The sequence below is a fragment of the Xenopus tropicalis genome, chromosome 1 (genome assembly GCF_000004195.4).
Source record: "Xenopus tropicalis strain Nigerian chromosome 1, UCB_Xtro_10.0, whole genome shotgun sequence".
NCBI classification, from domain to species: domain Eukaryota; kingdom Metazoa; phylum Chordata; class Amphibia; order Anura; family Pipidae; genus Xenopus; species Xenopus tropicalis.
The window spans coordinates 156,449,435-156,471,921 of record NC_030677.2 but is presented as its reverse complement, the minus strand read 5'-3'; the positions used below and the strand labels follow the sequence as shown (position 1 = coordinate 156,471,921).

Below are 22,487 nucleotides of genomic sequence, written 5' to 3'. Positions count from 1 at the left end.
ACAACTGTCACAAGCACAAATTCTCAGATGAGTGCACACTCCACATCAATGGAAGTGGTTAAGAAACAAAGTTTTATTTCACATCAACCCTGATACGTTTCGTGTCTTTCAACACTACATGGTAAAAGACATGACAACTGTGCTCGTGACTGCTGGGTCTCCCCTCGCTATGGGTCTGGGGTGCTGCACCCGTACCATTGGATCAACATGGTTAGAGGCAATGGAAAAACTTTGACTGTGATTTTTCAATTGCTAGTGGAGAGGGGAAATTCCCCCTGAGCGAAGGGTGCGGGGCAAGGCACCTGGACCAACATTATGAAGTGGTGAGCAAAAGCTTATTAAGACTGGCTGCATTGAATGTGATTTAACTAAGTGACTTAGAGCAGATTTTAAGTATATATAGTTAGTTAGAATTATACACAACTGCCATATTTCTTTAAAAATGCAAATAAGTGGAGGACACTAACTCTGTTACAGGTTCAGCCTCAAACTGTGACGCTAAGCCAGGCAACAGCAGCAGGGCAGCAGCAGCAAGTGCAAGTATTGCCTGCAGGTTCAGCAGCAGCCCAAGTAGTGCAACAAAAGATGGTCCAGCAGCAGCAACAGGTGGTGTCCTCAGCAGGTGCACAACAGATCCAGGCTTCCGTGAACCAGAGCACAACCCCAGCACTAGGTGCCAATGATACACAAGCCCAGCAGGCCAAGCTGCAAGTACGAACTCCAACTGTCAGGATAAATGCTCCCACAAAGCCCAGCTGAATGTCTCAGCCCCAAGGATTATGGCTCTGTGAGAGTTTCACAAAAACCAATGACAGAAAATATTTTCCATTAAGCATAATTAGACGAGAGCCCGGGGGCAACTGCAAATTTTGGAGAATTTCTCTTTCAAGCTCATAAAAACTGGCCTTCCAAGCATGTGTCTGGGCTGAATTTACACAGGCCTGATAAATGGAATACATACAAATATGCATGTTTTGAACATTGCATTGGGACTCAACTGTTTTTATTTTTAATCCATCAGCTCTGGTTTGATTCCAGTACAAAAAACCTGGAGGCCAAGATCATTGTGGAAAAGCATCTTTTAGTGTGTCAAAAATATGTATTCATCAAATGTCTGTTGTTCCTGGGGCATAATAATCTTCCCCTTTTAGACTACTGCTATATGTTATGGTAGGGTCACAGCTGTGCAGATGGGAATGTATTCCCTTGTATTGTGTAAAATGATAGTACTGCACATATAAGAACATGCACTTTCCATTGATCAAATAATATAGTTTGTGTCAGAAAAAAAGGAAATATAAGTGGAATTTTACAAATGCAGTAACAACATTGGGTACATGAAGGTCCTACACCCCCAGTTAGAGCCTTTGGACTGTATACTTATACACTGGTCACATATCAAGGCAGTGTTGCAGATAGTTCTATGCTGCTCTTTCCAGTATTTGCATAATATAAACTATTTATATTGCTTGCAAGTGTGTAACACTTTTAGACCCTATACCTTTTGGATACCTGTCTCTGGTAATATATATATATAATATATATAGGAGATGTTCATTTGGTACAGCCATCTCAGTGTGTGTTTTTTTTAAGATGTAAAGTTTATTTTCCACATTTGCGGTCTCCAACATTTCATACTGAGCAGCTATTTGTGATTAAAGAAGAAGGCCATATCAACTGAAAAAAAAGAGGCTTTCATTTGTCCATGTTCTGTGACCATTCTAGGTACTGACAGCTCTAACTGGTACAATAAAGAGCAGGCTGGGAGTAAGCCGTAGCATCCTGGCCAATGAAGATTTTATGTTCTTTTAGTTCTTGTGTACAGATTATTACATTTCGAGCTTTTGATGTAGTGATTTTATAACATTTTGCACTTTTTACACTTTGTACTTCCCTCCCATAAACTATGAGGACATTTAGGAAGCAATTTAACCCTTAAAAAATGTGCAGTAATTCTGACCTGTAGTGATGAATACAACAGGGAAAATCTACTTTATAAATTTAGCCCTTCAGTATTATTTCAGTATATTGAAATAGTAAGCAAAATCAATTTCATGTGTTTTACATATTATACAATCTGAAAAGACCCTGAACAAATCTAGTAAGCATCGTTACCACAAAACTGTTTCAGCTATCTGTAGCATAACTATAACTTCTGAGCCCTTTTGTTTCCAAGTTTTACTTTTAAAGTAAAAATAGAGGTAACATCAGTTATGTGCAATCTGTGGCCCTACAGATATGCAATTCCCAGCACCCCCTGACTCTCCCTTTAAGAGTGTGGATGCGCAATGTCATACGTAGTACATGATGTCCATGTATGAAACACTGCAATATCTTAGCCTTACTGGGCTATTAGATCCACTTGTCTGAAGAACTGACAACCACATCATTGGTTTTTTACAGTGTTGGGAGGCTGCAATCTGTACCCAAATCATGGCCATGTCACTTTAGTAAAAGAGTTGATTAAGTTGAATTAGTAGAAATGAAGTAGATGGAAATATGTTGTACATCTTGGAACAAATTGTTCTCATGTAACCTGCATTTAAATGTGTAATTGCTTATGCATGGGTGTCTGTAATGCTTTGTCACTTGTCCTCATAACTGTCGTTTTCCGTTTGCCAATTTAAATGTTTTTGTTACATATAAATATATATAAATATACATCTGTATAATTTAAAATATGACCCCTGCCCTTGACCTGCTAGAGACACATATACGTACATTTGTTGTGTGTCTGTGGCTGAGAGAAGGATGAAGGTCGGTGCTTTTGAACCATACTGTGTTCAACATGTACATAGTTTGTGAAGACACATTTGTACGTGTTGTAGAACCATAGTGAGTTGTGCGTTACACATTGCCAGTGTAATAAAGGATACTTTTTTTTTTTAATATAGACTCACTGGATCTTTCTTCTAATGACATTTTCTAAGGATAGGTGATTGCATTCAAAGGGGGTCAAAACTGTGCCTTAACCATATGAAAACCACCTCTTATAGCTCTACATATGGTAAGAACTATGAATAGCATGCTGGATACAAGAGGGGTGGGATATGAGGGTCCATTTGATGTGCCCTTTTCCTTACTCCTCATAGCTGTGACAAGAAGGGGCTCCAGAGCCTGTGGTTAATGGCTTATTTGATTAGGTGTTAAAATATCATTTTGCACTCCTAAGCTTACATAGCACTTGCACCTGGTTCAGTACATTGCCTGTTAAAAGAAGCCAATATCAGACTTTGTTTCAACAAAAATGAGTTGGTTCTAAATGTCTAAACAGAATGGTGGATTTCCGAAATTTATTAGCCTTATTCATTTAAAGCAGCGCTTGATATACAATATACATCAATGAAGCTGGAATCAAAACCATTGACATTTAATGAATAAATAGTGTAAACTGAGCCACACGTTTTGCTGTACATGAAAATACTGTAGATCAGCTACCCAACAGGTTATTTAATTAAAGTCACTAAGTTTGCCCTGAAGCAGCAACCCATTAAAATTTACTGGTCACCTGTTTAAAAGCAAACATCTTATTAGTTGCTAGGGGTAACTGCACTTGAGCAGTAGTAACTTAATTTATTAATAACTTTAACTTATTTGTTTAGATTTCTTTGTATGTTCGTATTAGTTGGGTTGTTAGCGCTATCTGGTGTAAATTTCATGCCTAGTTTTCATGCCTATAGCCTAATATATTATTAACTGAGAAAAACCTTGACATGTTCAATTCTGATTTTCCCTGCTGTAGTTATGCATTGTATGAAACAATGATACACAATTACTAAAGGCTCTAACAAAGATTAGCTATACTTTCTGCACAAAGGTATAAATAAAAGGTATAAGTAAATATTGCCCTTTTACATCTTTAACCTTAACCCACTATTTAGTGATGTTCTATGTGTCACTCACTGATCACACAACAGGAAGAAATGCAGATTCTTACTATAACAGGAAGCCATCTGAGAGATGGACACAGCTCTGTCCAATCATTGGCTGGTGTTACCTAGCATGTATGCATGCTCTAGAAGTGGTTCTGTATGGGATTATCAAAAAAGAAAATCCTACTAGAAAAGTATAATTATTTAGAGACCTGCCATGTTTCAGGGGTAAAGGTTCCTTTTCTTCTCTACACAGTAAGCCACTGGCAATGACCTACTGCATTATTATATTAAAGGGAGCGATTAGACACTTAGATTATTAGATTAAATTAGATTATTTACTTTAAAATGTAAAATAATGGGAATGATACATAAAAGCAACATTCTGTGTGATAAAGACGCTATGCTGCAAATAGCTCATTTTGTACTACTTTCTTGAATTAGTCTCTTCTGTTATGCTATACACGTGAATTAAAAATGTGATCATCACAATGTAGAAGGGATTAAATGAGAACAAAACCACTATGTAGATAAATTAAGACCGCTAAATTGGCCTCCCTCTCAAAACAGTCCCATTTACCCTACCTGTTCCCAAAAAGAAGAGAAGCACAGCAAGGTTAATGGGCACCATATTGCAAAACTTGATCTTCTCTTGGAAGCAATCACCAAAGCTGAGCATGTAAGGTTAAAAGCCAGGTTGGAAGCAGTTTAAGATGTGTATTTTCATTGTTGGCAATCACTACAGAGAAAGAAGATAAGGCAGCTCTAGGAGCCATTTGCCAACTGCACCAGTAAACTGTAGTGAACTATCCTTCACCACTTGCTAAATATGCCCCTATGATTCTTTTTATTCTGCAGCTCAAAAAATAATTTCTTCACTAGGCCCTGCATTGTAATGCAGCCCTGTATGAGTTACTTGTTTTTCATTTCATCTACATGTAAAATGTAGCCTTTCCTTAATTACCGTTTAACCATAGGTGAAGCTGCCTTATCAGTGATACTTTACAGACCAGAATACACACACAAATTGCTGATGCATCTTCATCTTTGTGATGCAATTCTAATGTACAGTAAGTGGATAGGTATCACTGACAGGTTCTCATGACTCCATCAGTAATAATAAAATAACATAAATAAGCTGTTAAACAGCATCAAGTCTGCAATGAAATTTGATTTTTCCCCCACCATTTATTTCATTACAAAAACAATGATTTATGTACACAAAAGATCTCTAATTTACAGCGGTTCTTCTGAAGAGTCTGACCCTCCTTCCTCTGCTTTGTGCTTTTCTAGCTTTGCAATCAGCTCTATAAAGGAAAGGAAAACCAGATTAAGAGACACAAGAAGGAAGGAAGCAATCAGACACTGCTTTTTGTCTCAAACTGCCTTAAAGGGACAGTAACACCAAAAAATGAAAGTGTATAAAAGTAATTACTATATAATGTAATGCTGCCCTGTACTGGTACAACTGGTGTGTTTTCCTTAGAAAGACTACTATAGTTTATATAAATAAAGCTTCTGTGTAGCCACGGGGGCAGCCATTTACAGAAGAAAAGGCACAGGTTACTTAGCAGATAACAGATAAAACCCCATTATATTCTACAAAGCTTATCTGTTATCTGCTAAGTGCCTGTGCCTTTTCTCCTTTTTCCCAGCTTCAATGGCTGCCCCCGTGTTGACATAGCAGCTCATTTATATAAACTATAGTAGCGTTTCTGTTGCAAACTTACCAGTTTTACCAGTGCAGGGCAACTGTACATTATATTTTAATTACTTTAAAACACTTTCCTTTTTTGGTGTTATTGTTCCTTTAACATCTGTGTTTTGTATACCATTGCAGCTTTTCCAATAGCTTACATATAAATCATATGTGTGGACTTGCAGGGGCACCGATAACTTGAATTGACTTGCCTTGAAATCACAGTGCGTATTCTAACTGTAAATGGGCTAATTTTCACTTGCACTATAGATACGATATTCTGCAACTATGGCGCTAAGACTTTAATGCAATTTGCAAGATGTGAGTTCTATGTGAGCTGTCAGATCTGATTTTTGAGCCATTAAAGGAACAGTAACACTAAACAATAAAAATGTTTTAAAATAATTAAAATATAATGTACTGTTGCCCTGCACTGGTAAAAGTTGTGTGTTTGCTTCAGAAAGACTACTGTAGTTAATAGAAATAGCTGTTGTGTAGCCATGGAGGCAGCCATTTAAATTGAAAAAAAGGAGAAAAGGCACAGGTTACATAAGAAGATAACAGATAAACTTTGTAGAATACAACGGGAATCTATGCTACTTATCTGTTATCTGCTTAGTAACCTGTGCCTTTTCTCCTTTTTTCAATTTAAATGGCTGCCCCCATGGCTACACAACACACAACTGTAGTAGTGTTTATGAAGCAAACACACAACTTTTACCAGTGGAGGGCAATAGTACATTGTATATTAATTATTTTTATACACTTTCATTTTTTGGTGTTACTGTTCCTTTAACAGGACCATTGTAATCTCAGATAAAAAGCAAATAGAGAATTTTAACCCATAGAAAGTTATCCATCAGCTCATTCCCCAAAACAGAATGAAAAATATTTAAAGGAGAAGGAAAGGCTAATAAAGAGTTAATCTCAAGCTGCAGGCATACCTTCAGTTCTCTCAATAGTGCCCTTAAGTCTCCCCATATTTCACCTGTTCAGATGATCAGAAGCCAAACAGGAAGAAAAAAAACACTGAGCTGTGTAAAGAAAGTTCCCATAATGCCTCGCTCCTGCACCAAGACCGGTGTACATGTGCAGTTAAGTAAGACTATGAGGAAGCTTCCTGCTGATTGGCTCAGATCCACATTCCTAAGGGGGGAGTGAGTTCTTAGCATTCTTGAGGGAGGGGGGAGCAGGAGAAAGGAGAGAGCTGCGTGTCTCTGGCAGAGGAAAACAGACACAACAAATCCTTTGACAGAGAAGTCAGTGCAGCGTTTCTGTGAGTGCTTATGGCTGTATTTACATAGACCTTTCTGATAAAGCTTACTTAGTTTTTACTTTCCTTCTCCTTTAATAGAGAGTATACAGTAATATGAAAAAGTTTGGGGACCCCTCTTAATTTTTTTAAGTTTGTGCTGAATTGTACAACGATGTACAGATACACCATCTGCAGCAAGATGTTCTTGCAGGTCTTTGGAGGTGATCTTTGGGATGTCTGTAATCATTCTCACAATCCTCCGCATGTGCCGCTCCTGTATTTTTCTTGGCCTGCCAGACCTGGGTTTTACAGCAACTGTGCCTGTGGCCTTTCATTTCCTGATTACATTCCTTACAGTTGAAACTGACAGTTTAAACCTATGAGATTTTTGTAGCCTTCCCCTAAACCATGATACTGAACAATCTTAGTTTTTAGATCTTTTGAGAGTTGCTTTAAAGATCCCATGCTGTCCCATGTTGTCAAACAGAAGCATAACTTACAACTGGCCACCTTAAATACCTTTTCTCATGATTGGACACACCTGATTATGAAGTTCAAGGCTTAATGAGCTAATCGACCTGTTTGGTGTTGCCAGTAATTGGTATTGAGCAGTTACATGCATTCAAATTTTTGCACAGCCAGTTCTTCACATTTGATTTAATTTCATACAACTAAATACTGCTTCACTAAAAATCTTTGTTCAGAAAACACCCCAGTACTCAGATGTTCCTGGGAAATGAAAGACATGCCACCGCTTTTTTGTTGAAAGTGGAGTAAATTATTATGCAGGCTGAGAGAGGTTCCCAAACTTTTTCATATGACTGCAACAAATCCTCCCTTCTAACACGTGCTAAACATTGCATTACAGTGAAAAAATTAGATTAGAACAGTACAGGTATAGGATCTGTTTACTATCTAGAAAGCTCCATATTATGGGAAGGCCATCTCTCATAGTACAGAGATCTAATTTAAAGACTGGATCTGGAAAACCCCAGGTCCTCGGCATTCTAGATTACAGGTCCCATGCCTGTATATGAAATATAGAAAAAAAACATATCCTACTTACAAAAAGACCCAATGAAAGTGACATGCAATGATCTAATGAACTTGCTGATTGGAATACAAATAACTGTATAGCAATAGAGAACTTTCCTTTTTTCCTTAAACCGTGTAGAAATGAAAGACAATGTGATGCATTGTGAGCACAACCAACCCATCATATCACTCCAAAACTTACCTTTAGCTGGGTTAAAAACACCATTGGTTTGTGTGTTGCATACATAGCAACGTTTGGATTTACGGTAGTGCTCAAGTGCACATTTCTCACAGAAATAGTGTTTACACCTAAAAGAAAGGGAATGCATAAAAAAATGTATAGTTATTTAACAATAAATAGAAAAGGCATTTGGGAATTAACACAAATGGGCATATATATTAATTAAACTGTAACTGTTCAAACACAGAAACACAAAATGCTGATTATGTCACAGAAAGTAGTGTATTATGTAGCTTGTACATCAGAATTAACAGTATTTTACATTCATCCAATGTGCCACCCTATGCCCAAAACACAGTATTAAGTCTCCGTTTACCTGTAGTGTATTTACCATCTGTGCTGTACCCCGTTTACAGAATACAGCAATAAAAAACATTTTGTATTAAATCTACAACAAAACTTGCAATAATAATTATTGTTACTGGTATTATTTATAACCCCTAGACAAACAAGTCAGTCAAACCTGTATTAACAGCTTTAGCACTCACTTGGTTATAATCGGATTCTTAAAGGAATCTCTGCAAATGAAGCACTTAAAAGGAAAGTCCTCTTCATCACTGCTCACCTCATAATTTTCCTCATCTGAAAAGCAATATCCAATCAGTTGTTAGAATGCTGGGAACAGGAAATTTACAATTGTGCATTAAATAAGGATTTATAATTGCCCTGTGATTAGCAGGAACTAGCCCTTTGGAAATGTTGTGATCAGCGCTACATCAGTTTATCCCATTGTATGCAACTGCATGTTTTATACTGTACCATTTGCTCCATAACGTCCTTCTTCAAGCTCCCGCTCCAGCTGCCATCCATGCTTATAGTCAGAGCGGTCGTGGAGAAACTTGCAGCTGTCTGAATGATAAAACATGCACATGTTCATCAAATGCAGAAGGTTTCAACTTAAAATGTACAATAGAATGTGACGGATATGAATTCCCAGGCTAATGCCTTCTAGGGCTGATTCTCAGGATATGCACTAGCCGAAATTTAGCTGATCTGTGGGCATCCACTCAGATATGTGTCTGTACCCGGAGCCACTGCGAGTGGATTTCAGCACAGAAATGCATACTCAAGGGTTTCATCAACACAGTGACTTTGGGTGCAGAAACAGAAGGTTGCAAATATGAGTGGAAGCTAAACTGTTCCTTTGCTAACAGAAGCCAGCTATAAGATTAATCAGTCCACAAGTTAGAAAATAAAAGTAAAAAACTGACTGCTGCTATGGGTAATTGCTCATACTTGTGTACTTAAATTAGGCCCAGTATAAGTGAAACTAGCTGTGAGTAAAACTTGCAGTGTTACATAATAAATAATAGTAAGGGAAGAGAGAATAAAATATGGGCAAAAAGGGCCAAAGGAACAACAGACATTTAATGGAAAGGGGTACAACACAATCCAGCAACTGACCTCCAAACCCACAGAACCCAGTCTCCTTGTAATCTTTGCAAATATCTGGCTGGTAATCCCAACGTACTGTGGCTCTGAGGTGCTCTGGGGCACGTATTGGTCCTTTCCTAAAATGATAAAAGTTAAAGTTATCAATGCAGACTAAACTATTAGGATTTAATCACCCAGTTGATTGAAAAGTGAAATGTTTCTAAATTAAAACAGAATGGAAAGTGGGAGGGGTACACGTACCTAACCATGCCAGAGGATGCATTGCCCATAGAGGTATCTTTGGGTTTCACAAACTTCTGGTAGTTGTGGATTCCTCGATAGATCTTGTCATCTTCCTTCCCCTTCAACTCCTGTCAGATTAAAGCAAAATAAATAGTGGGAACTAAACAGAGTGTCATCTATGAAAAGGAGAGTATTACAATATTAAAGAAAGTAAAGTGAAGAGAAAAAAAGCACAGAATTTTTAAAGAAACTGCATGTAAGTCATGCAGAACACTGCATGCTTTACTAACACTTATTGCATTCCTTAGTGATCCCCAACCATTGGCTCGGGGGCAACATGTTGCTCACCAACCCCTTGGATGTTGCTCTCACTGCCCCCAAAGCAGGTGCTCATTTTTGAATTCTTGACTTGGTGGCAAGTTTAGGTTGAATAAAAACAAGATTTGCTAACAAATAAAGCCTCGTAAGCTGATGGTGTGCATAGAGGCTACCTATCTTATTTGGCACCTCCACAAACTTTTATGGCACTTGTGTTGCTCTCCAAGTCTTTTTACATTTGATTGTGGCTCATGAGTAAGAAAGGTTGGGGTTCTCTGCTTTAGTGGTTCTCTCATAGTTTAAGGTGAATATATAATCCACTGCATCACATACTAAATACTCACTTCCTGTACTTTCTGGCTCCTCTCAAAAATTGCCTGAGCATCCTTGTCTTTTTCAGTGTCTAGTTCATATGTAGCTGTGGCTCCCATGTCATCTGGCCCTACTGGTTTCTGCAAGAAACAAAGAATGCATACATAGTAAGAAATGGGGGGTGTCTTAGACATGTCATTCTATAAATACAGATTTTTTTTCAATGCATCATTTATATTGAAACAAGACAGACAGCATAGGCTGATTCACAAACTGAATAAAATATCACAAAGAACTAACTGATGATGGGTTTCAAAGATTTTAACATTTATGACATAAAGCCTGTGCTAAGAATAAGCCAATTCCAAAAGAGTCTCTTACCGCAGATCGGGTAGATTTATAAGACACAGTGATAGACTTCGCTGTTTTGTCCTCATCTTCACTGCTGCTTGCTTTGTAATCTTCACAGTCCTTTGGTTGCTGCCTGCTCTAAATCACACACAGAGGTAAATACAACTACCAGAAAGCTCAAGAGGACAAACACTACACACATCCCTTCTGTGGCATGTTAACGTCTGTCCTGCACACAGGGTGACAGGCTGGAGAGGGTTATGGCATGTGTTGTGCTTCCATTCAGCCATTAGCTGCCAGGAGAAGATGATGTGGTATCTATATCTCTAAACAGAGAGGTCTACAGGAAATATCTGGGAGAAGTGTTGCTGCCCACTCTGAAAGATTAACTGGCAGAAAATTTTATAAAGCTCCTTAATGCTCCTGGGGCCTCAGGGTGACATAGTGAATACCTGTGACTCTAACCTTCTGAATCATGGGATTAACCACATCCTTCTTTATCCTCCTTATCACTGGACCTTTCTCTTCCTCGCTGCTCTCTGCAAACAAATCAGTAAAGGACTGATCAGAATAGTACAACACACTTATACAACAGATGCATCTAAGTACTATTCTGAAATTCGATAAATTTAAGACACCAAATGCATGTGAGCCCAGTGACATAAAGGTATGGGATCCCTTATCCGGAAACCTGTATCCAGAAAGTTCCAAATTACGGATCTCCTATAGTCTCCATTTTAATCAAATAATTCACATTTTTAGAAATGATTTCCTTTTTCTCTGTAATAATAAAACAGTATCTTGTACTTGATTCCCAACTAAGATATAATTAATCCTTATTGGAGACAAAACAATCCTATTCAATATTTAAATGATTTTTAACAAACTAAAGTTATGGAGATCCAAATTACAGAAAGACCCCTTATCAGGAAAACCCCAGGCCCTGAGCATTCTGGATAACAGGTCCCATACCTGTACCAATGAACAGTAAATGAGGCTGTATGTATAATTATATTTGTTGTTGTTAATGTTTTGCAAATACTTTGATGGGTTTGATTTTTGTTTTGTCATTTGGACCTTAATTCCCTGGTACATGCTACTGATTTCTAATGGTAATTATATCCAGCAAACAATACAGCCACCCTCACCTGCATCTCCTTTAAGATAGTGGTTTTGAGTAAGGAACAAAGTCGAATAGTTGGCCAATATACACGTTTGAAAATAAAAGCAAAAACCTTATTGGTTGCTAACAGCAACAACACTTGCGCAATTAGTTGTATCTGCGCTCTCTTCTGCATTTAACTCATTTACTCCATCCCAACACTTTGCTGAATTTTATACACGGTAAGCGTGTAATGCCTATAATACTATATTATAATAAACATTTATTTGCACTCCCACTTTCTCCTTGTCTCACCATTGTCCGATTCTTTGCGTTTCCGTCCCGCGAACTTTCGGGCACTTTTTTTAAACACGAAACTGCAAACTGGTGCGTTAGAGTCCGCCATTATTCCTGTGACGCCAGACTAGCTCCAGATTGCGCGCATTGGCTGAGGCCACTTCCTGTTTAGAAAGCGCACGCAGGCGCATTACCGGGGGGAAGTCGCGTTGCTCCAGTAGCAAGATGGCAGCGCGCAAAGCGAAACGTGTGAGTTCGAGCTTTGCCAAGCAAAGTGATGCCGAGCGCCACGATTTGGATAGCAAACTCGCAGCAGTACTGGGAAGTAGAACCAATGCCAACGCGGTGTTTGATATTCTGGAACATCTGGAGGTGAGTGCCCGCTTTGCAGTGTGCTAGCAAACAGTATAACAGCAGCCCTGACAAAGAAGAACATCTTTTGCACGAAACAGAAACACAACATTTTGTGTGACAGTATGCACGTCTAAACAGTGTGACTGGAAGTATTTTAAAGTTCTTATAACAGGGCTCGGCAACCAGTGATAGAAAAAGACAGATGGGAGATGGCCATTAGGGAAAAAAGGAAATGTGAAAAATTACATTTTTGCAGAGAGAGAGAGCTTTTAGCGAGGGTAACATATCAGATTGCTAAGGTTACCAGCCTACTCAACGTATAATTGATGTTATTATTAATCAGCAAGAAAGATCCTGTCTGAATATTTATTTAGAAAAGACTGCAGCCTACAGACAGGGCCAGGTGGGCAAGGCGTGACAGCGGTGGGCAGAGCTAAGATTGAATGCTCAGGTCTGAAAAGAGTGGAACTGCTGGTACATCAGGCCGAATTGTTGGCAGTCAGAATCAGCACTGGGTGGTGCAGGGAAAACAGAATGGCATGAATACATAGTTGTGGGTAATGGGAGAGGAAAATTCTAGTAGCAACGACAATTCCATGAAAGATTCTTTCTAACCTCTTGTCTTTTCTCATTTGCTTTCCCTATTACCTCCGCTGCCCTTTCATTCAGGACCTTCTGTTTTGATCTCACACTTTTCCTAACTTTCCCCTTTATCCCCCGCAACCTTCTGACTCTCACTTTTCCGATTACCACACATTTTCACCCCCTCCATAAACAGAACAACAAATGTGTTTGCGAGTTTCAGTTCTCCTATATTACGGTATAGAATCAGTCACACAGGAACTGTTCCCTTGTGATTATTGTTTGGTCTGTAACAGCTTGTATATTCCTCCCCATAGTAATCACAGTCTATGTACTCCTGAGAGCAACTTAGAGGTCTTTAAAAATTCTCTAGATACTTGCATGCAAGCTAATGTGTCGTTAAATCTCTTACTTGATAGTGGTTCCCTTCTCGGAACTCTGCCAGCGTCTTCATGTGACAATGCTCCTCTACAGGATTACTGTTCCACCAGCTAGAATTTTCCTTCTCCAATTTGAACCCCCCCCCCCCCCCCCCCCCCCACATATGATCTCTGTGTCCACTGTGCCGCTGCTGCCTCTTCCTGGACACAGGGGTCTTCTAAAGGGAGCTTGAGCCTTGTTGTTCTGTTTTGCACAACTATGTGTTTGTATTGTTAAAACCATGCTTTATTCACTTTGCACTTGTTTTTGATTATCTTATAAATTATTATCTTTTATGCTATTTTAACAAACCTAAACAAATCTATGCACATTGTGGCATTATTTATGCTAATTGCTGCACTATCACTTTAATGTTAATGTATAATGAAACATTACCATATTTAACTATAGCATTTTTTACACAAGGTATATTATATAATGACCCTTCACTTATGTTTAACTTGTTAACTTATTATACTATCACTTTAAGAATGTTTCCTGAAATGCTGTGTGCTTGGTGGGTCATAGGTCAATTTGGCTTTAAATGAGATCACATGGTTATGGTCTTTGTACACTTGATAAAGGGTATTAACCCGAAACATGTCGTGTTACCACTACCCATAATAAATGTTTTGCAGTTAATCTGCTGGAGCTTTTTTTTCCTATTTTTGGATTTTTGCTATTGTTAAAACCAGTTTCTTCTCTTGATCCTCTAATAACCCGCATTTGCTTTTGTTAGTCCAAAAAGGAAGAAGTCGTGCAAGCTGCTATTCGAACAACTTCTAAACTATTTGAAGTTTTTTTGGAAAAAAGGGAACTTTACATAGGAGATTTACCTGCAGAGGATGACAGCCTTCCAGGTAACCATCGCTTCAAAACTAGTGGGATTTGTGCTAGATTAATTAAATGTAAATCCAAGTATGAAATAAATCCCAACTCTTTGCCATATATTTGCAAATGAAGTCCTTATTTGGTGGCTAAAGGGCATGGAAAGCTTAATACACTTGGGAACTGTTTTCTCTAAAAAAAAAAAAAAAGCTATGTGCTGCTATCTTACCCTGTCTTCTGGTGGATTCCTTTTACCCTACTAAATCTGGACATGAGCAGTATAATTAAAGGAAGAAGTAATATTATACTACACATATCCAAGTCTAGGAATCTGACTGAGACTGAAGAGATCTCTGGGAAAAGCTGGCGGTGCAGGCCTTAGAAAGACCAATGGGCTGATGCAGATTTATTCACTGGGGTGGATGTCTGACAAAGTGGTGCTCCCCAGAGCTATAACTTTACTACAAGTAATAATATCCATGGATTATAGCAGGGATCCCCAACCATTTTCACCTGTGAGCCACACTCAAATGTAAAAAGAGTTGGGGAGCAACATAAACATGAAAAATGTTCATGAGGGTGCCAAATAAGAGCTGTGATTGGCTATTTGGTAGCTCCTATGTGGACTGGCAGCCTAAGCGAGGTTCTGTTTGGTAGTACACCTGGTTTTTATGCAACCAAAACTTGCCCCCAAGTCAGGAATTCAAAAATAATCACCAGCTTTGAGGCCCCTGAAAGCAACATCCAAGGGGTTGGTAAGCAACATGTTGCTCACGAGCCACTGGTTGGGGATCACTGGATTATAGGAGCTGTAGTTAACAAAAGCTGTTTTTTTTTTTTTTTTTTCTTGCCGTTTGAAATGCAACTAAATACCTCTTCCTTTGCATGCCCACAGACACATGCAGTGCAGAAGACAAGTACAAAATGTGGATGAGACATCGCTATAATAGCTGTGTGACCTGCTTGCTGAATCTTTTGCAACACAGCTCTTTTTCTGTCCAGGTCAGTTGTGTTTTATGTGAGTAAATCTGGCTTCTTGAATTTAGCAATGCAGAATTTAAACAGTTACAGATTTTCATTAAGAAGGGTGTTTTGGCTAAACATATTAAATGTATGTGAAGTTCGGTACACCTTTCATCACCTGATAGTAAAAGAGTTAACATGGAATAACTGGAGGGTTGCATGTTTGACATCCTGTTTTAGAATCCCTTTCCCTGTTCGGACTTCTGGTGGAAAGACAAAGACTTCTTCTGTGTTAAGTTATTTACACATAAGAAGTTTGGGTCTTCAGAGCTGCTTTTGCTTATTTAGTGCCTCAAGGTATTTTTGACCATATGTCTGGTAGTCTGCCCCTAAGTAAAAGAAATTTCCACCACTAAAGATTTACAGCAGGGGGCGTAATCATGACAGGGTCAGAGAGATGAGGGGTGGCATGAACCAAGTAATTATTTTCTCTGTAGACTCTCAAGTGAAGGCATGGGAAGAATGTGTTTTCTGATTGTGCTCTAGTGGGCTTTTATTTGGCAAGTGTTTTGTTTTGATTTCACTAACAAAAGGAAGTAGGGCTATTCACAGAAACCTGGCGAGGAGAGGAGTGGAGTGTTGGTCACTGCTTTTAACCAGATATCATTTGTGCTTCCTACAGGAGCTTGCCCTGTGCACACTGATGAAGTTCATCCAGCTGGAAGGAAAATTCCCTTTAGAAAATTCAGAATGGAAAGAAAGCTACCGGTTTCCTATAGAACTGTTAAAGGTAAGAGGATATTCAATGTGGAGAGTTTGCCACTGATATTTCTTCTTTTAATTACTGACTGCTGTGCATTTTAGTTTGTTATAGATAATTTGCTGCAGGAGGAAACAGACTCTACCCTGTTGATCACACGTTTCCAAGAATACTTGGAATATGACGATGTCCGCTACTATACAATGACTGCGACTAATGACTGCATTGCACGAGTACAGCAAAAGACCAAACAGGTACTGACACAAGCGGGCCAGCACTGCATTTAGTATTACTAGGGCTTTCAATGATTTGGAGCAGTTTTCGGACCTGGGATATGGGATACTGCAATGCATTTTCTAGGAGCATGTGTGGGAAAAGATAAATCCCTACAGTTGCTGCAGATTATCTCTGGCTGAATTTCATATTGTACTTAACCTTGCTGGCACTCAGGTCCATTTTGATCTAGCTTAGTATTAAGGCAGTGCATATGGCATTATACCAATAATTTTGCCATTTCACAGTTTCATAGCTTGTTGTTTATCAGTTTCAGGAGCAGTGACCAAGGCCATATGCTGTTGCTTTTGGTCTCCATAAGATTTCTCACAACTGATCTAATTTAAGAAAACTGATTTTTTTTTTTTCTGTTCTCAGGTCTTACCACCAGTTTTCCAAACCAATGTGTTTTGCTTACTTTCCTCAATTAACATGCCAGTTGAGCAGAGTTCTTTGGAAAATTTCCTAGTAACCAAAAATGGTAAGCACGTCTCACACATTTCCTCTGACATCTGTAAATTGCTTGTTACAATGCTATTTTCCAATTGCTTTGTGCTTCAAGCCATGCCTCATGGTTTCTTGCAAGAGGATTATGATGCTGCAGGAGAGCTGTGTGTGTCTTCCACAAATGAACTGTCAGCAGTGGAAAGTTGGCAGTGCATGCATAGAAGCTTACCAGATGAAGCAACAGGGGGATCATTTTTATTAACCTTTGTAATTGTGTTGTAACCCTAGAAATATTTAAGAAAATTTAATTCTTAGCACTTTTCCAATATACTTTCATTACAGATTCTCAGTAGCTACAATTAGAAATAACAGAAAACATATTTTTTTTATGATTAAAACAATAGTAAAAGTATGTACAGCACAAGCCCTATTCATTGTGATCTTCTTGAAAAGGGGGTATACTGCTCCTTTAAAACAAAGTTAATCAGCTAGCTTCTGCTACATTGTTTCAAAAGTCATAATTACCAGGGTATGCAATAGCAATATTTAGACAGCTTTTAATAGCAGTTATATTTTCAAATAACTTTAAAACCATTGAAAAGTTGTAGTTAATGTATTATGGGGAGTTGATACTAATATTTTCTACTAGGCCAGAAACACTCCTGTAGTTCTGTATACAATGAAAGCATATTGCCACAGAAATATGGCTGTCTTGTAATCCTTACTGCAATTCTCGTTAAAGTTGCATTAATCTCAAGTATGTTTCAGTTATTTGAACATATAACTCCCGTGAAATTCGTTCCATGTATCGTCAAACTGCAATGACAATTGATAACGCCATTACTCCTGCAGCTGAAATACTGGAGCAAATGCAACCCTTTTCGAGGGACAGATTTTACAGCTCGCACAGCCAAATCTCCCTTAAAAACAATAACCCCCAAAACCCAAGAAATACTTCTTTATTCTCAAAATGACCAGATGCATGGTTTTTCCTCCTCATCACTGCTAGTGATTAAACTTCTGGGAGTTGATTGAATCTTATGTTCATAAAACCACGTTTTTATAGTGTGGAGATATTTTTATAGTGTTGCAAGAAACGAGCACTGGAAAAACTAGTCCATGTAATATGTGCACATATCGGAATAAAATCCAGAATTCCAGCAATGCTACCAAGTAAGCTATCAATACATCCTAGGCCTCCACTGTTTTTGCCCAAGCTCAGCAGGGGTCAAAATGTTCTGCCAGCCATCAGCATTAGGCTTTATGGAGTTGCTAACATTTGTCTCCACCTGCTTTCTGTTACATTTGCCCTAGAGAGTATTTTAGAATGTTTCCAAAATTACTTTGCAACAGCAGGAATCAGGACATATGCAGCTTAATATTGTGTGAAGATACAGGCAGAACTAAAAAATGTAAATATAATCTAAGAATAAGTTAAAGTACCAAGGGTATGTAATTCTTTTTTTTTTTTTTTTTCCCCGCAGCAAATCATGAAGACTGGAAACCGACAAAATTAAAGGTAGCTGTACATTGCATTGAATGTTTGAGACATCCTGGAGGCATTCTTATTGCTGTTAACGTCATTATATTTTTTTTTTCTTTCTTTAGGAGCATAAAAGAGTATTTGAAAGGGTCTGGATGAGCTTCCTGAAGCACCAAGTGAGTGCAGTATACACCTTTGCCAATGCTGACTCTCAGATTTGATTATAATGAGCCAATTGGTTTCATCCCTTATAAAGCCTGTTTGATCATTGTCTTTACAACTATGATTTCCAACAAATTGCATCAAGTATTCCTGTTTTGTTTAATTCCAGCTTTCAGTCAGTCTGTACAAGAAGGTGCTTTTGATCTTGCATGAAAGTATCTTGCCACATATGAGCAAACCAACCCTAATGATAGACTTCCTAACTGCTGCATATGATGTTGGTAAGTGACACTAAGGGGTACATTTACTAATCCACGAATCCGAATCACGAATGGGAAAAATCGTATTGGAAACGAAAATTTCGGAAGATCGCAAATATCACGAAAATGCTTACGTAAAAATCGTATTAGTCACGATAATATCGTATTGGCGATCCGAAAGTCACGAAATTTTCATACCGAACAATTGTAAACAACGGTAAAACCTTTCCGATTTTTTCGTGCAAACGTCCGAAAAAGTCGTGCGCCGTACGAAAAAGTCATGCGGACGCCCGAAAAAATCTGCGAAAATACGCTCGGAGCGTTCGCATGAACGCTTGAGCATTCGTGCTTTTGTAAATGTGCCCCTAAGGATAATGTAATAAATCTTGAAAAATTTGCAACAAATATAGTAAACCATATTAACTTGATAACATAAACCAGTTATTAATTATCTATTTTTTTGCCAGGTGGAGCCATCAGCCTACTAGCCCTAAATGGGCTATTTATTTTGATTCATCAGCATAATCTGTAAGTTTTTAAATATTATCGTTAATGCTAACTGGTAACATTTGTTAGAATTCAATTAAATTTTGGGTCTGTAAGTGATATTCATACACTAGTATTCCAATTTGAAGCACATTAAGTTCATTGAGCTTTATGTGAGGTTTTTTTTCATTCCCCATCAGAGAATACCCAGATTTTTACAAGAAGCTTTACTCTCTCTTGGAGCCCTCTATTTTCCATGTAAAATATCGTGCTCGTTTCTTCCACCTGGCCAACCTGTTCTTGTCGTCCACGTAAGTCCAAAGACTTAAACTTTTCCATGGATTAAGCCTTACTGTAAGGTTCCCCTGCTTAATTTGTATTCTTATCACATCTCCAAGGCATTTACCAATTTACCTTGTTGCTGCATTTGCAAAGCGTCTGGCCCGGCTCACCCTGACAGCCCCTCCTCAGGTGCTTCTGATGATTATCCCATTTATCTGTAACCTGATCCGCAGGCACCCAGCTTGTCGTGCTCTTATTCATCGCCCCAACACTGGAGGTGAGTGTTCTGTCAGGCTAGGGTTTGTATTAAGGCAGTGGAAATCGTTATCTTGCTGTGTTTTCATTTAAATTTGGTCCTCAAGGCATTGAAGAACCTAGGAATTACCATATTTTTTGCATTGTGGAAAGATTACTAAATGATTTTTATTGTAGCTTTGCTTCTGCCATTAAATATCTGCCTGTACTGTTATTTACTTGCTGCAGGGGGAGACTTAATCCTGTGCATTATTTTTTATATACTTTAGTATATACTTGCAGTTTCAGTAGTTTTTAGACCTTTTGGGTTCAGGACCTCTTTGTGGTCCAGCATTTGGCCAGGTTCCTTTTTATATCATATTTTTGTTACTCATATATATTAACACTATCCTAATGCTTTCACTCCATCAACATGTATGAAGTACACACCAAATTTCAAACTAAATGGTATTTAGTCTAGTAACACACAAATTATCCTCTTTGTTAAACAATAACTATTAGGTAGTCTTTATTCAGGGCCATCCAGCCAATGCATTGTTGTACCTTGCAGTCTCATAAAGCTGGTATAGCATTCTCTTTTATTCTTATTTAAGATCTGGCAACTGATCCTTATATCATGGAAGAGCAAGATCCAGCCAAGAGCCAAGCATTGGAAAGCTCTCTGTGGGAGCTGGAGGTAAGTGATGCAGGTTTTAGTCACTGAAGCGTACCAGTCTGTATATGGGAGTGGCTGCTGTAGAGGTTCCTGCCTTTGCCAGTATACACATGTAGCCATGGAGGGTTGAGAAGTCTGTCGCCATGTTTTTAGATGCTTCAGTCTCAATCATTTTCTTGTCCCCTGATGTCCATTAAACAGCGCAGTCACACTTCAAGGGAACTGATATCACTGCAGTGTGTTCTGGAACATAGGTGTGTCCAGGGGTAAATGGCTGACTTTGTGCAAGCAATAAGGACTCTAACCACCTAATTAGAGGGTACAGATAGGCACACATCTTTGACTTATTACTGAATGAATTGGGACTGGCAAAGTCTGAGTTTAAAAAGCAAGAAAACACAGACAACAGTTATGTGCTGAGGAAGATTTAGTATCTGCAGATATCCATGTTTGTTTTTAAAGGATATTTTGCAGCAACACCTGTTTTTCACTTAGTACTGATATTTTTTGTGTTGGTTTTTATTCTGCAGGTTCTACAGCAGCACTATCATGGTGATGTTGTGAGAGCTGCCAATGTGATCAGCAGGGCACTCTCTGCACAAGAAAGTGATATATCTGGGCTGTTAGAGATTTCTTCCTCTGAGGTAAGAAACTCCAGCTGACGCAGTACCTTAAAAGAGAACTAAAGCCTAACTAAAGAAGCAGATTAGTAATATTGTACATCATGTTGTGGGCTTCTGTACCAGCCCAAGGCAACCACAGCCCTTTAGCAGGGAAGATCTGTACCACTAAAGATGCCCCCCATAGCTCCCCATCTTCTCTTCTGCTGATTCACTGCACATGCTCTGTGCTACTTACTGAGCTTAGGGTTTGACTCATAATTTACTGTGTATATATAGAATATAAATTCACAATATAAGGATCATTAGTAATTAATAGAGAACATTACTACATGGCAGCTCAGAAACTTGAGGTATGTGGTATAGGTACACACAGGTATTGATTTGAATTTCTGTCTGTATAGTTACTAGTTATTAGAACTCTATACTAAAGCTTCTGCTACTTCTGTACTTAATCAAGGACAGCAATTTTAGCAAATTGCTTAAAATTTGCAAATTTTGGCTGCATATTAACAAAGTCAATTTTCATGGGATAACTTTTTTTTTTTTTTTCCCAAGCTCTTTGACAAGGAGATGAAGAAGAAGTTCAAGTCTGTTCCTTTAGAATACGAACCAGTCCGTGGCCTACTTGGATTAAAATCTGATATTACTGCTGAACATTTTGCATTCTGAATTTGATTAGTACATAATAAAGATTGACAAAATGGGTTGGTATTTTTTTTTTGTTTTTTGGATTTTTTTCTTCGTCTTGCTTTCAGAAAAAAAGGCAAATCATACATACTGCAATAGATTCAAACAGTACTTTTATTATGGCAGACCTGAATGCCAGACTTTATTTACAGTTGAACTTAGGTATAGTGAATTTATTTGCTAGGAATTGACGTGCTTCCCATGGTTAACATCCAGGCCTCACCCTTTTTTATTTCAATACCAATGTTTCAAACTAGGGTAATGGGTGTCTTTGCCAGAGCAATTGCAATGAAACCCTTTTTAGACACTATGTAGGGAAAGTTGCACTGAGGTTTGCCTTGTAGGTGTTGGGATTTGTGGGATACACTCAAGCCTGCTTTAGGCCTGCCTCAGTAAAGAAGAAAAGCAGTACTGACTGGATCTACTACAGTGTGTTCATGTTTACACTAGCTGTCTGAAGTTGGTCTTCTTTGAAAGAGAGCATCTATGCTTCTGTTTTTGGTTTTGTTTCTTTGTCATACACTTACAAACTTGAGATGTAAAGATTCCACTTTGCCCCTTGGTGTTTCCATAGATAAATGCTATCTCCGCACAATTAATAATTAATAGTAAAGTTAGTATTCTGATAAAAAGTTTACAAATTTTACATTGTCATTTATATTTTTTTTACTGTTTGCAGTCTAGACTGTAGATGTGATACAATTCAGATATTTATCTCTGCCATACTGTTACTGTAGCAAACAAATTTTAGTAAGCCATTGAGGGTTTGTGTTCATCATTATTGACACTTTTACAGTATTACTCTGGTGTTTCACTAATAAGTGGTGTTACCTAAGGTTCTTTGGTTGGCCGCACCCCTGGGAGATCT

At 38.3% G+C, this 22,487-nt stretch overlaps 3 protein-coding genes across 7 annotated transcripts in view; 2 read left to right on the top strand and 1 right to left on the bottom strand.

Annotated features, from left to right (window-relative positions):
* The window catches only part of ep400 (E1A binding protein p400), a 59,107-nt gene extending 56,218 nt beyond the window's left edge, over nucleotides 1–2,889 (top strand). For all 4 annotated transcript variants that reach the window (XM_012969290.3, XM_031892470.1, XM_031892472.1 and 1 more), the window contains one exon: nucleotides 478–2,889. In XM_012969290.3, coding sequence (XP_012824744.2) covers nucleotides 478–759 — 282 coding nt within the window. In that variant the 3' untranslated portion in view covers nucleotides 760–2,889. The remainder of the gene's footprint in view (nucleotides 1–477) is intronic.
* A 2,155-nt stretch (nucleotides 2,890–5,044) lies between these two features.
* rnf113a (ring finger protein 113A) lies at nucleotides 5,045–12,226 on the bottom strand. Its single transcript, NM_001016034.2, is given in 10 exon segments — nucleotides 5,045–5,179; nucleotides 8,064–8,170; nucleotides 8,591–8,684; nucleotides 8,862–8,951; nucleotides 9,507–9,613; nucleotides 9,738–9,847; nucleotides 10,382–10,489; nucleotides 10,731–10,838; nucleotides 11,166–11,239; nucleotides 12,118–12,226. Coding segments are annotated over 10 exon segments (960 nt in total). The 5' UTR covers nucleotides 12,209–12,226; the 3' UTR covers nucleotides 5,045–5,108.
* A 75-nt stretch (nucleotides 12,227–12,301) lies between these two features.
* noc4l (nucleolar complex associated 4 homolog) lies at nucleotides 12,302–21,636 on the top strand. 2 transcript variants are annotated; one of them, XM_012960304.3, is made up of 15 exons: nucleotides 12,302–12,471; nucleotides 14,195–14,315; nucleotides 15,179–15,285; nucleotides 15,929–16,036; nucleotides 16,111–16,260; nucleotides 16,658–16,760; nucleotides 18,211–18,245; nucleotides 18,335–18,385; nucleotides 18,541–18,652; nucleotides 19,099–19,159; nucleotides 19,318–19,428; nucleotides 19,516–19,676; nucleotides 20,248–20,330; nucleotides 20,840–20,953; nucleotides 21,488–21,636. In XM_012960304.3, exons 1-15 carry the CDS (start codon nucleotides 12,325–12,327, stop codon nucleotides 21,599–21,601), a joined length of 1,578 nt encoding a protein of 525 aa, XP_012815758.2. In that variant the 5' UTR covers nucleotides 12,302–12,324; the 3' UTR covers nucleotides 21,602–21,636.
* Nucleotides 21,637–22,487: the final 851 nt, after the last annotated feature.